Below are 14,501 nucleotides of genomic sequence, written 5' to 3'. Positions count from 1 at the left end.
AGGGTAAGCATCCACCATCTGAGCAGGGAAGGCGTTCACCAACAATGTCTCGGTCTTGTCTGGATTGAGTCTCAGTTTATTAGCTCTCATCCAGTCCATTATCGCGGTCAGGCAACGGTTCAGCACATCAACAGACTCACCTGAGGAAGATGAAAAGGAGAAATAGAGCTGCGTGTCATCAGCGTACTGATGGCAACGCACTCCAAAACTCCTGATGACCGCACCCAGCGGCTGCATGTAGATGTTGAAAAGCATGGGGGACAAGACCGATCCCTGGGGGACTCCACAATGGAGAGTCCATGGTGTCGAGTGATGTTCCCCAAGCACTACCTTCTGGTGACGATCCGCGAAGTAGGAGCGGAACCACTGCCAAGCAGTGCCCCCGACACTTTGTGTGTGTATGAAAAATGACATGGCCTGCCTTCAAGTTGCTTCCAACTTATGGGCAACCCTACGAGTAGGGTTTTCATGGTAAGCGGTATTCAGAGGGGGCTTACCATTGCCTCCCTCTGAGAGGCAGTGACTGGTCACCCAGTGAGCTTCGTGGCTGTGTGGGGATTCGAACCCTGGCCTCCCAGGTTGTAGTCCAGCACTCTAAGCCAGTGATTCTCAAACAGTGCGCCCAGGTACACCGGTGCGCCCTAAGAGGTGGCTAGGTGTGCCTCAAATATTATGAAAGTATATTTTAAAAATGAGAAGAAACCCATTTGTATAGGGTAATAGTTTTCTATAGTTTATTTTTATTCATAGTTTAAAATATATTAACATATTTTTAATTTTGTACACAAAGTGCGCCAGAAAATTTTTATATGTTTTACAGCGCGCCGCGAACCAAAATAGTTTGAGAACCACTGCTCTAACCACTACACCACACTGTATTGCGTTAGATAAATTCACTGCCAGTACTACGTGTGGGTTTGCTGCTCCTGGCCGCACGACAGCTCAGCAGAACCTCCATGGGCAGACACAGTTTACCTCTCACTCCCAGTTGCTGCGGGAGGCAAAGAAAATGCAGAGGAGCGCCGCCGCTTCCCAAAGGAATCTCTGACTGGTGCCTTTCGGCTTAACCCCATAGGGCTCTCCTTCCACCGCGTGTTTTGTTTCTCCGGGGCCGGCGAATGAGTCCTTTGCCTTTCCAGGGACAGCCACCTCCGTACCCGAATACTCACCGGCTGGTCTCCCTCCATGCGGGCTCCGCAGCGCCAGGATAACTCAAGCCCGAAGCTAGGCCTCGGTAACCATGGTAACGAGGCCTACCGTTTAAGTCCAGCTAGGCCTTGGCGTAGAAGGGAGGCGGACCCCGGCCCTCGGAAAGCAGCCTTGGCAACGCCCCCTCCTCCCCCTCAAGCAGCGTCCGCCCGTAAATCGCGTTTTATTTGGAAGAGCTGCGTTCAAGCTCCTAGCGAGCACAGCACTGCTGTGCCAAATTCAGAACTGCAGGGTCCCTTTATGATAGTCGTGCCCTGTCCCCTCACTCGTGTGCTTTCTGTCATCATCTCCACGCTCCTCAGTCCCGCCCGCACATGTCTTCTCCCACAATAGCAGAGGACTCCAGGAAACAATCAGCACGAAAAGGGAGTGTGTTCGCTACTGCGAAGAGTCTTCTCAGTGGCTGACTCAGCTCCTTTCACTCTGATTGGCTCCACTCAGTAGCAAAGGGCAAGGAAGCATACAGTACTAGAAGATTCTCTGTAGTGGTTAACACCCACCAGCTTCAGCCAGCTTTCACACTGATTGGCTTGTTGGACACTGGAGACACAGAGACCTGACTGGGAGGGACCCTGCTCTCCAAAAGGTAAGGGACCTAACATCCCCCAAGACCCTGGATGACTATACCCCTAGGCAAGCAACGCAGAATGATTGCAGCCCTGCAGTGCTATCCTAGATAATGCCTTGTACTAGGAATTGTGCATCACATTTTCTCCCACAGAAACATACAACCAGTTAAGCATATTTACTCAAAAGTAAGTCCCAAAGAGTTGCTAGGATTTACTCCCATGGAAGACAGCACAGAGCTGCAGCATATGGGACTACAAATAGTCCTATATATTTTAGGAGAATGACCTACTGACTTGAATGGGGGTATTCCCACATACAGTATGTATGTATAGGATTGCAGCCACAGCCCACATTACATGATACAGTAGGGCCCCGCTTTACAGCGCTTCGCTTATACAGTGGTCTCAATTAGACTAAAGCCCCACTCATACTGCGCTTCTTCCACTTTTACAGCGGTTTTCGGGCATTGCGCACCATTCTATTCAATGGGTTCCACTTTACAGCGGTTTTCGCTTTACAGCGGGGGTCCGGAACATAATCCGCTGTATGAGTGGGGCCCTACTGTACAGACATTTCTAGCTCTGCTTTAGAACACACTTCTATATAAATATACATAGGACCCAACTATCAAACCTACTTGCCTAGAGCTATGTGCTGCTCCCCCCCCCCATATGCATCTCCCTTGTGGGCAATCAAGTATGGGGGTGGCAGAAAAATGTTTGAAGCCTCAGGACCCAAGGGTTGTATCCAATGCTAGTCCTGTTCAGAGCAGACCCATTGAAATTAATGGGTGACAAACTTAGGCCCATTAACGTCCATGGATCTAGTCTGAGTAGGAGCTAGTTAGGTACAACTCCAAGTATCGCAACCCAAGCTAGTTTTGTGACATTACTGCAGCGTTTTCCAATATTCAAAAATTAGAATGTCAAATGTAAGAACATTAACTATATTTGGAGGCAACTTTTCCACTGGCACTTGGAATAGGACTAGATGATTAAGTTATGTCTATCAATTTCATTGGGTCTACTTTTGAATAGAATCTAGCTGGATACAACCCCGAGGTTTATAACCAACATTAGTCCTACATTATATCCAACATTAGTCCATTAATGGCCCTAATTTAAGAATCTCCATCAGTTTGAATTTGGCAACCCATTCTTCTCCCAGCTACCTAAAAACTAGAGAAGCTGGGGGCTGAGCCTGGATCTGGCAAAACCATGCACTCTGTTACCGATCAACGATATTGTGAACTCTCATTGTGTTTGTGTTGCATACATTTAAGCTCTGACTGCCTATTCATGTGCATGCATGGGTGTTTGTACGCACTTGCCAACCTGATTATCTATGCTTCATGCATCTGATACAAGTGGACTAATCCACAAAAGGTTATGCCATAATACATTTGCTTGCCAAAAACTTATTTGCCATAATAAAAAGTGTTAGACGACTCTTTGTTGTTTTGGAGATGTATGAAAAACTGTGCCCTCCAGTACCCTTTTACTGAAAAACATTGGAGGCTTCATGTTCATCACCACAAAAAATGGTTTTTGATTTTTTTTTAGTAATTTACTTGGAGCTGAATGTGAACAATTGCATCTCATTACAGCCTTCACCCTCAGATGCTTTTGGCTTCAACTTCCATCAGCCAGTTGCTGATAGGAGTTGTAGCCCCAGGCACCTGAAGGGCACCAGGTCAGAACTTTTTAAACACCGCACATGGCTAGTCCAAACACACTTTGCAACATCAGCCATTGGGGGGGAGCTATGCTATCAATACTGTACATGAGTAACAACAGGACTCAGGGACATGGAATTACATAGTAGAAAGTGGAAGAATACTACATTCATATACTAACCTGGAAGTCAAGTACCACTGAATTCAATGGGATTTACTTCTGAGCAGACGTGCATTGATGTTCTGTATTGCTGTTGTTGTTTGTACTATGTCATTTATTCGTTTTGTGATTTTATGACTTTAATGTAATTTGTAAACTGGTTTAATTGTGATCTCTTTGCAACCTACCCTGAAGACGTTTCAGTGAAGCACAGGCTATAATTATAAACTACTTAAGATTATACTTGAAACAGCCATGCTGGCTGAGGGCTGATGGGAGTTGTAGTACAAAACATCTGGAGGGCACCAAGTTGGGGAAGAGTGACAGTGAATGGTGCTACCCCATCATCAGCTTTTAAAATACCTCCTCAAAACCACCCTTTCAAGACTGCTCTCAACTCCCACCTGAAAAGTCTTCAGTATGTGCACCCACAATCACTTATCACCCTTTTCTTTACCCTTATATTTATTTTATTTGTATCCCGCCCTTCCTCCCAGCAGGAACCCCAGGCGGCAAACAAAGCGCTAAAAACACTTTAAAACATCATAAAAACAAATCTTAAAATACATTAAAACAAAACAGCATTAAAAACATTTTAAAAAACAACTTTAAAAAAGGTTAAAAACATTATTAAACAACATATTAAGCAATTCTAACACAGACGCAGACTGGGATAGGTCTCAACCTAAAAGGCTTGTTGAAAGAGGAAAGTCTTCAAAAGGCGTTGAAAAGATAGCAGAGATGGTGCCTGCCTAATATTTAAAGGGAGGGAATTCCACAGGGTAGGTGCTGCCACGCTAAAGGTCCGTTTCCTATATCGTGCAGAACAAACCTCCTGATAAGATGGTATCTGCAGGAGGCCCTCACCTGCAGAGCACTGATCGACTGGGTATATAAGGAGTAAGACGGTCTTTCAGGTATCCTGGTCCCTGGCTGTATAGGGCTTTGTACACCAAAACTAGAACCGTGGCCCGGTAGCAAATGGGCAGCCAGTGCAGTTCTTTCAGCAGCAGGGTGACATGTTGGTGATACCCTGCCCCAGTGAGCAGTCTCGCCGCTGCATTTTGCACCAGCTGCAGCTTCCAGACCAACCTCAAGGGCAGCCCCACAGAGCACATTACGGTAATCCAGCCTACCATCTATCACACTGCCATCTTCCCTTCCATCCCACCCCTTATGTTGAAATTCAGATTGAAGCCTCCATGTGACAAAAGTTACTTTTTAAAAACCCTTATAGCACCCATTCACATATGATGTACACTGGAGGTACAAAATAATCTGCATTTGTAACCATAAGAAGTGTGGCTGTATGCATCGCCATAGGGAAAAAGCAAAGGTTCTGCCACACTGGCAGCATGGCAGGAGTATAAAACGGCCTCACCTAATGGCAAATGGCACACAGGTGAATTTCTATCAAAGGAAATCTCTCCTTCACCCAGAGGTGGGCTGCATGCAGTCCTATGGCCTAATTGCAAAAGCCCTCTGCAAGGCATCGGTTCAGGCCTCTAGCAAGAGTGATCTGCCTCTTCCCCAGGTGAGAAGGGAGAGAAGAGCCTGTTACGGTAGGGAGGGGCAGCCCTATCAAGTTTGGCTCTGGCAATGGCCACTGCCTGCATGTGCCCCCTGTAAGTTTACTCTTGAAGGGAATGCAGCCCTTGACAGAAAAAGCCCCCGCTCTAACCCAAAATAATTATTCTAGCATAGATCCAGAAGGTTCTGCATTAGTGAGAATCTCCATGTGGTAACATCATCAACATCAGGGCCTGTTCTGGCATGTCCACAAGCCATTAGGGTAAAGTAGCAGTCATGTCTAATCTTGTATGCAATGAAGACGGTACTCAAATATTCCTTTAGGTTTCATTTCACAAGGTGTTAGTCCCTAAGAGGATCTTAGGAACTTGGCTAAAGTTGTTACATTTTAGTATTCTGCAGTGATGATTTGGCAGGACTTTAACCTAGAAAAGACAGTAACTGAGATTTTAATTTGTTAGCTCATCAAAACAAGAAGCTAGGATTGCACACATTGCGAAAAGCCATGACTTTGAAAAGTTTCTATTTATATACATATATATATTTTCTCCAACGAGCAGCAAATTTGTGTGAAGGTGTGCAAAACAAAAGTCAAGTTATTTCAGAATTTTGATCCTATACATCATTGTGGCGAAGCTGCCTCCATTTATCAGTAATACAAACATCTTCCAGTTCTATCACCACCACATCATCCTAACCATTATTAAAGTGTATTCTGAACTAAGGATTCAGACAAGTCCCTTTGCTCCTGAAAGATCATTTATCCATAAAAGCCCTGTGCTGAGACTCAAGATGGCTCACAATCTTCTCTTCAATTTCCATGCCTTGGGCTACTTCGTTGTCAGACAGCGACAGCTGGTTCTCCAAGTCCTTGGTGACCACAATCACAGAGGTTCTCCGGGAGTCAAGCACATTGGCAACCACCACCTGGTGGCGATATTTCTCCAAAGCCTGCCTCGCCTTGTCAATCAGGATGGAAGGATCGGTTTCCAACTTGAATGAGATCACAAATGCTTCGGGAGCCCATTCCTTAACCAGAGGAGACAGCATCTTCGGCACCATCTTCATTGTGATCTGCAACAAGACAAACATTCAGCAGAAGGCACACACATGGATAAAGTAAAAGCCGGATGCTTGAGAAGGGAGCAGGTTGGCACACAGAGTGTCTTCTCCTATTTCCTTCTAATCTCTGATCAAAATTGAATTATATGACATCTAAGACTGGGGTTCACAAACTATGGTCCGTGGACCACCAGTGGTCTGTGAGCTTCATTCAGGTGGCCCACGACATGTCTGCAAGGAACAGCAGCAGCTCTGTAGTTTTCAGAGCCCAGCAAGCGAGTGGGACAGACCGAAAGTGACTGTGGGGGGAGGAGGTGGCACTTGAAAATAGTGGAGAGAATAAGCAGCAAAGTTAATGCGAGGCTAGAATTAAGAAGTTTAACCTTTAGTTGGTTAAAAATCATGCACCGCGCATGAGCTACAATTCCCAGAGTGGTTTAACAACTTATCCCTTTTCTGAGGGACCTCTGGGAGTTGTAACTCTGCGAGGGAAATAAGGGTGTCCTAACAACTCTCAGAGCCCTTAACGAACTTGTGCCCAGCAGGGAAGCCATACCTTTTTACAATGGTATGATCCTGCTTTAAATGTATAGCGCATATGGGGCCTTCGATTAACAATATTTAGTCCTGCTTTGAAATCCTCCAACACAGATGTTATAAACATCTGCGCAAGCCACCAGCTTTCACTTTTAAAAACTGGGAATTATGTACATCTACTGTACAAGGTTGTTGCAACTTTGAGAGACTAAGAGGGAACTCAAGGAATTAGATGGAGACATGTGATCAGTCCCAGAAAGTTTTTAAGGAGTCCTTGCTTTACAGGTAGCAGAAGTTGTTCTCAACTCCTCTTCAGTTATCAAGCCCAAAAGAGTCTCCAATTCAGGACAGAGAGGCCCAGAAGGCACATAGCATTGGCTCACCTGCTTCTCCCCCTTATGGATCCATCTCCCGCTTCCTACAACTTCCTCATTTCTCTCCCCCGCCCCCCACACTTGTACACAGACCACAGCTCAAGTAAGGCTCTGCCAAATGAGCCTTCCTTCCTAATTAGGACATGGTGCCCAGCTTTACAGCCAGCAGCATTTTATCACTGGAACAGTTATCTAGAAACTTGATTAAGCTAGAACTCTGCACATGCCCCAAGACCAGCTGTTTATCTAGCTTTGCTCTAAGCAATGAGGGCAACGCCATTCCAAGGAATCAGAGGAAGCCAGGGTTAAGTAGCAGGAGGAAAGCCCAGTAGTTCCTGCCAAATATATATCCAATTGTTGTTTCTCTACAGGGCAATTTCCCTGTCCTAAACTTTATGAATAATGGACCATGTGATGCAAGCCAAACTGGCCTCTGGAACTTCTATAATTAATAATGCAGGTAGATAACCTTATTTGGCATTAACTCACTCTGGACAGTAATGGAGGCAGACCCCAGCAAGCATCTTCCCCCAGTAATTGGATTAAGACTAAAATTATGTTTCTTGGGAAATGACTCCATCTTTCCCCTACAAAGGACGGCTGTGAGCTCTGATTGGCCAGAGACCTCTCATGATATTTCTGCCTCTAAGTGGTGAGAAACGAATTAATATGTCTGTAACAAACCTGAATTAACTAACATTTAATGTTCCTTTCTCCCAGTCTTGTCCTTAAAGAGATCACCCTCTCTCTCAGAATTAACACCTGTCAGGAAGTCTCTTTCCTATATCTCAGGCATGGGGAACCTCCAGCTCATGGGTCTATTTAGGCCTGGCATGGGTCCCAATTTGATCCAAAAAGGCCACTTCCTCAAAACTATGCCAACCTGCCCACACTTAACATCTTATGTGATGTCAGATGAGGGGCAGATAGAGATGCAGCTGCCAATGAACAGTCAATGAAATGGCTTCAAATGTGTTCCAAATTATGCATTGGCAAGGAAGGATCGCTGTCACCACCTATCAGCTAACTGACAATAACAGCAACCCCTAGGAATCAGCTACACTGCTGAGTTAGCGCAGCCAATCCCAGTACAAGTGAGCTTGGTCAGTGCCTACCAGATAACCAGCGGTATCTTTAAGACTCACCTGACTGGGCTTGTTTTCCCTTTTGTGGCATGGTAAAAAGGGCTCACCTGATGTCACAGTGATGTCACCTGATGTTAAATGATTGATAGGCAAGCAGGCCACAGCTACCTGTCAAAATGGCTTGCCGAAGCAAGGGGACCCAGGATCTAGCTCACTGACTGGATCCAGTTCCCCACCTCTGCTATAGGTGGACTCCCTGCAGTTCCCACTTTGTTTGGCCTTCTGCCCATGTTGCAATTCTGCCACACTTGCTCCAACCCTGTAGATTCCTGCAGCAGCAAGAAGACACCTTCAGCCTTAGCTAAATCTTTATGCTTGCTCCACTCCCTGTCTCAAATGCATTTGTTATTTTCTCTTTCAGAGTAATCAGGACCTTCTAGGAAGCACAATTCAGTGTCATAGGGAGGGTTGCCAGAAACCCAGGGCAGAACTGGACACAGCCAGGATAGGCTTGAGTCTTATCAGGGCAAAGGGATGCCTGAAGGCTGGTTAAACCACCCAAGCAGTAAGTACAAATTGATCTGTCTCCACTTAAATTGTTAGGAATGTCCCTGACCCTGTCCCTCAAACAACCTAGCTTCTGCCAGCAGCCCTGATGAAAAACCAGCTAAGGAAACCACTTCTATCTACTCCTTCCTTGGGACAGGTAATAATTGTGTCCGAACCCTCTCACGTATTGTCACCTTTCACATGCCACAGATCTCATTCACCTACAGCTGTCGTCAGAGCTGCAGCTGTTATTCGCATGTGAACATTCCTATTTCCTGTTGTGTTCTACTATGCCCACCCCAAATCTCCATATAAAGGAAACTGCCCGCCTTTAGCTTCTCCCATGCTATCTCTTGTGATGTAAGCAAAGTAGATTGGTGGTTTGACTTGTACTGAATTAGTCACCATTTACTATTCTGTAACTGCATAGTGGAGCTTCAGACACAAAGCCAGTTTTCTTACCATCTGCCATTTTGAGAAGACAAACATTGTTTTTAATTTGGATTGGTGTTTGCCTGTTTCCCCAAAATAAGCAATGCAACATAGGTATTTCCACAGTAATCGGGTTCATTGAAATCACCTCTCTGGTGTTCAGTTGTCTCTAGCAATGATGTCTCTAGCAAGTATGGGTTCAAATGTACGCGTTTACAGACACATGAGACGATTTAGTAACAGATCTTGGGCCCCAAGTTGCCTTGGAGCAGATTCCAAGAATAGGCAAGACAGGCCCATCCTAGGGCAACATAGGAAAGCTGGTGGGAACTCTCAAGAGGGGACACAGAAAACAGGAATAAAGAAAAAATCTGGAACTACAGTCTAAGATTCTAGTGCTCACTTACAGGCCTCCTACAGGGCCACAAGTTCTCTTAGATGAAGTCCTATGACATGCTGATCTCACCTGAAGGGGTCCATCAGAAGACTGGATTTTATGTTCAGGCATTTCTGAAGGAGGGATGTAGAAGTCAGACACAGCAGCTGCCAAATAGAACATGGCACTGGAACCTGGTTGGGGAATTAAGAAAGAGAATGTGTAAGGGAAGGTGGCATTATCACCTGGACCTCCACAACAATTTCCATCTGATTATGCACAATTTTAGACCGGAAGGTTGCAAATTCATGTTGGACTTGCTTGGTTTCTAGAGTGTTACTGTTAAAAGGTAACAAAACTAATGAGGCAATAAAGATGCACTGTACTGAGGCAGGGAAGGAGGTGATGGTGGTAAAAATGCAGAACTCTTAGTCTGTTTTAATCTGAACGGACGATTGCTCAAGACTGCAGTCCTAAACACACTTACTTAGGAGTAAGCCCCACTCAATTCGTAGCCTTACTTCAGGGCAAATACACTCAGGGAACAGGCTGTACAGGCAAAAGCCTAGATGCACAAACAAGAATCCACAGAATCCAATGGAAAAACCACCCAGTAATTATGCTTTAGATCATGCCATACATTCTTGACATAAGTTGGTAACTCTTGGAGAGACAGATTTTCTAGATTCCTTTCAATTGGGATTCAGGCCTGGGTTTGGTATGGAAACTGCCTTGTGTCAGGAGAGAGACAAGGGAGTGTGACTGTGTTGCTCCAATTTTCATTGGCTTTCAGTATCATCGACCGTAATATCCTTCTGGGATGACTGTCTGGAGTTGGGGGCACCGCACTGTGGTGCTTCAATTCTTACTTGAATGGCCAGCTTCAGAAGATGGTTCTTGGAGAGAACTGCTCGGCTCCATGGGCTCTTCAGTATGGGGTCTCCCTGGCGCCAATTCTGTTCCCCATGGTGCTTAACATCTACATAAAACCACTGAGTGGGGTCGTTCGAAGTTCTGGAGTGTGCTGTCAGTATGCTGATGACAAGCAACTCTATTTCCCATTTTCATCTACAGGCAAGGGAGTGAAAGTTACTCCAAAGGAGAGGTTAGTGCTTGGTTGCAATAATGAACTGGTTGAGGGCCAGGGAACTGAAGCTTAATCCAGACAAGACTGAGATGCTGTTGGTGGGTGGTTCCTCTGACCAGTTGAGTGGTGTGTGACCTGCTCTAGACGGGGTCACACTCCCTCTGAAGGAGGGGGTTTGTCATTTGGTGGTTGTTCCGGATACATTGCTGTTGCTTGAGGCGCAGGTAGCTTCAGTGGCATAGAGTGCCTTCCATCAGCTTAGGCTGCTAGCCCAACTGCAACCCTAATAACACGGTTACAGTAATCTATGTTCTGGCAACTTCCAAGTTGTATTATTGCAATGTGCTTTACGTGGGACGGTCTCTGAGAACAGTTTGGAAGCTTCAACTAGTGCAGAACGCAGCTGCCCGATTGTGGATGGGTTCCAATTACCAATCCAGTTCCAGTTACGCTGGCTGCATGTATGCTTCCGAGCCCAATTCAAAGTGCTGGGTTTGACCTATAAAGTTCTTTATGGCTCAGGACCCTAACATCTTTTAGAACACCCCTCCCAATATGAGCCTACCCAGACCCTTAGATCTTCTTCTGAGGCTCTTCTCCAGGTCCCCCTCCCCTTTGAGAGAACACCTCACACAGAGCTTTGGAGGCACTTGGAAATGACGGGATTGATTCTCACCACTTCTGAGCATTTCTCATCCTGCCACAAAGTGCGATCCCAATTTCTTCCCTCACCCATCCCTGGCATCTGCAAGTAGTGGAATTCCCTGCTCAGAGAGGCAAGTCTGGCACCTTTACTATACTGTTTTCGTGGACTGAAGACACACTTCTTTATCCTGGCCTTTGACAGCTGAAAGTGTGTTTCCAGGACCCACACTGTTCCGCTGATTGTAATTTGTATAGACTGTCTTGAATACTAATTTTTAAATTGTTGCTTATTGCCCACTCTGTGAGCTGCTGGTGAAGGGTAGGTAGTAATAACAATATAAATTTATTACTGTTGTTGGAAAGACAGCCATTTCAAACCTGGGTGAGCTGTTGACAGGCAGTGTAAACAATACCAAGCTGGTTGGTACCAGTTGCTCTGGCTCAGTCCAGCTTCCTCTGTTCCACTTTGCTGCTATGTAGCACTGAATTCTGTTAGACTCACCCCCAAAACAAATAAGCCTAGGGTGAGGCTGTTAAGATGCAATCCTCTAGACCTGCGCTAGAGGTTCACCTGCGCTAGAGGTCCACCTCTCCTCAGGAAACACGTTCCCCCCGATTTCAACACGGCAAAGGCAGCCATCATCTGCACCCTTCCTTGGGTTGGGAGCAAAGCCCGTTGAACCCAGAGAGACTAGCCCTTCCCCTGAGTAGCTGTTAGATCAGGAGGGCAGTGGAATCAATGGCCTAGGGAGGTGGTGGGCTCTCCAACGCTGGAGGCATCCAAGAAACAGCTCGACAGCCATCTGTCGGGGATGCTTTATGTTGGATTCCACCATTGAGCGGGGTGGGGGGTGGACTGGACGGCCTTACAGGCCCCTTCCAATTCTACTTTGCTATGATCCTATGTTGTAAGTAGGCACCGCCGTCCTTCCTTCCCTCCACTTACCGAGCGGGGCGAGGGCCCGGGCGGCGGCGCGCAGGAGCGCCAGATACTCCGCAAGGCTGGTGAACTCAAGGACCAGGAGCGCGCCCTCCTCTTTGGCCCGGCGGTAGGCCAGCAGGGCGGGCACGAGCCCCGGGAGCGCGCCGTCCCCGCCGACTGAGACGAGCGCGCCGTTCCCGTCGCCGTGCACGCGCAGTACGTCCAGGAGGGCGGGGCCGTGGGGGGGCAGGGAGCGCGCCCACGGGAAAGCGGAGCGCGCGCGGTGCAGGAAGCAGACGCCGTACCCGGCGCTCACCAGCCGCTCGGCCGAGGCCGCCCCGCGGCGCCCGCTGCTGAAGTTCTCCAGGAAGCGCACCGCCCGCGCCTCCAGCGGCACCTGCGTCCCGCCCGACGTCACCAGCGCCACGCGCCGGCCGCGCGCCCGCTGCGACTCCGCAAAGGCCCGCACGCGCCGCTCTGCCTCGGCCTCCGCGGGAGACTCCGCCGGCGCCTGCTCGGCCCTGGCGGCGGCGGCGGCGGCAGTACCGCTCATGTTGTAGTTACTGGAGCTGCTAGTGCTCTAACCGCTTCCGGCGGAGGCGCCGCCCCTCGTCGGAGGGCGTGGCTTCCTGAGCGACCGTGCTTCCGCCAGGCCGAAAGTCCTGCCCTCAAGAGCCCTTTTTGCTTCAGCGCAGGCTGTCGTGCTGTATAGAGGATTTACTGCTGAGTGAACATTGCGGTATAGTCAGCACTGACCCTATTCAATAATAATAATAACAAGCCCCGTGGCTAGGATTGCTTTGCAAATAAATAAATAGGGTTTTGTGTGCTGAGGCTCACAACTCAAACCTATACATGTCTGCTCAGAAGTAAGTCCCACTGAGTTCAATGGGTCTAACATCCAAGCAAGGGAATTGCTCCGCTCAAGCGCAACTGCCCTTCTACTTTGGTAGTGCCCCTAAACCCACTTATGGAGGAGCTGACAGTACTACTTCTAAAATCGGTGCGGGGGAGCCTTTGGCCCGCCAGATTTTGCTGAACTACAGCTCCCGTCATCCCTGGTCCTCGGGCCATGCTTGCTGGGGCTGATCGGAGTTGTGGTTAAGCAACATCTGGAGGGCCAAAGGCTCCCCACCCCTTTTCTAAAAGATAGACAGAATCTCAGCCTTCACTGTTGCCAGTTGATAGGTGATACAAGGCTGCTTTGATTAGGCCCAGAGGAAGATTTGTCAACAAATACGGAAAAGAAAACAAAGAAAAGAAAACAATGGCCCACAGACTGGAAGCATTCAACATACATCCCAATTCCAAAGAAAGGGGATCCCAGGGAATGCAGTAATTATCGAACTATTGCCTTAATATCCCATGCAAGTAAAGTAATGCTCAAGATTCTACAACAACAGCTCTTACCATATATGGAGCGAGAAATGCCAGATGTCCAAGCTGGATTTAGAAAGGGAAGAGGCACCAGAGATCATATCGCAAACATACGTTGGATAATGGAACGGACCAAGGAATTTCAGAAGGAAATCACCCTGTGCTTTATAGATTACAGCAAAGCCTTTGACTGTGTAGATCATGAAAAACTGGAATGCTTTAAAAGCAGTGGGAGTGCCACAGCATCTGATTGTCCTGATGTGCAACCTATACTCTGGACAAGAGGCTACTGTAAGGACAGAATATGGAGAAACTGATTGGTTCCCCATCGGGAAGGGTGTGAGACAGGGTGTATTTTATCAACCTATTTGTTTAATCTATACGCAAAACATATACAGAAAGAGGGATTGGATCAAGATGGAGATGTGATATTGGAGGGTGAAATATCAATAATTAAAGATATGTAGATAATACCATACTACTAGCAGAAATCAGTAATGATTTGAAACGGATGCTGATGAACATTAAAGAGGAAAGCACAAAACAGCACTACAGCTGACTGTCCAGAAGACTAAAGTAATGGCAACAGAAGACTTATGTAACTTCAGAGATGACAACAAGGACATTGAACTTGTCAAGGATTATCAATACCTTGGCATAGTCATTAACCAAAATGGAGACCATAGTCAAGAAATCAGAAGAAGGCTAGGACTGGGGAGGGCAGCTATGAGTGAACTAGAAAAGGTCCTCCAATGCACAGATGTATCACTGAACACCAAAGTCAGGATCATTCAGACCATGGTATTCCTGATCTCTATGTATGGATGTGAAAGTTGGACAGTGACAAAAATGGGTAAGAGAAAAATCAACTCATTTGAAATGTGATGTTGGAGGAGAGCTTTGCACATACC

At 46.9% G+C, this 14,501-nt stretch overlaps 3 protein-coding genes across 8 annotated transcripts in view; 1 reads left to right on the top strand and 2 right to left on the bottom strand.

Annotated features, from left to right (window-relative positions):
* The window catches only part of CCDC30 (coiled-coil domain containing 30), a 72,590-nt gene extending 71,100 nt beyond the window's left edge, over nucleotides 1–1,490 (bottom strand). For 4 of the 5 annotated variants that reach the window (XR_009759525.1, XM_061601565.1, XM_061601567.1 and 1 more), the window contains exon 1: nucleotides 1,170–1,489. Coding sequence is in view for 4 of the 5 variants with exons in the window: in XM_061601565.1 (XP_061457549.1) it covers nucleotides 1,170–1,187 (18 nt within the window). In the remaining variant the exon portion in view is untranslated. Of the gene's footprint in view, nucleotides 1–1,169 lie in introns of all 5 variants that reach the window. The other variant, XM_061601568.1, reaches the window with a different exon arrangement.
* A 230-nt stretch (nucleotides 1,491–1,720) lies between these two features.
* Nucleotides 1,721–14,501, top strand: part of ZMYND12 (zinc finger MYND-type containing 12) — a 38,632-nt gene continuing 25,851 nt past the window's right edge. Inside the window, exons 1-2 of one of the 2 annotated variants that reach the window (XM_061601592.1) lie at nucleotides 1,721–1,795; nucleotides 8,624–8,767. In XM_061601592.1, coding sequence (XP_061457576.1) covers nucleotides 8,737–8,767 — 31 coding nt within the window. In that variant the 5' untranslated portion in view covers nucleotides 1,721–1,795; nucleotides 8,624–8,736. Of the gene's footprint in view, nucleotides 1,796–8,623; nucleotides 8,768–14,363; nucleotides 14,444–14,501 lie in introns of those variants that run through there. The other variant, XM_061601590.1, reaches the window with a different exon arrangement.
* Nucleotides 5,651–12,862, bottom strand: PPCS (phosphopantothenoylcysteine synthetase). The gene is made up of 3 exons (XM_061601593.1): nucleotides 12,238–12,862; nucleotides 9,650–9,753; nucleotides 5,651–6,218 (listed from the first exon to the last, which is right to left on the bottom strand). Exons 1-3 carry the CDS (start codon nucleotides 12,764–12,766, stop codon nucleotides 5,901–5,903), a joined length of 951 nt encoding a protein of 316 aa, XP_061457577.1. The 5' UTR covers nucleotides 12,767–12,862; the 3' UTR covers nucleotides 5,651–5,900.

The sequence above is a fragment of the Rhineura floridana genome, chromosome 18, assembly GCF_030035675.1.
Source record: "Rhineura floridana isolate rRhiFlo1 chromosome 18, rRhiFlo1.hap2, whole genome shotgun sequence".
Lineage (NCBI taxonomy): Eukaryota > Metazoa > Chordata > Lepidosauria > Squamata > Rhineuridae > Rhineura > Rhineura floridana.
The sequence above is the reverse complement of the archived record's forward strand: the minus strand, read 5'-3'. Positions and strand labels throughout refer to the sequence as shown.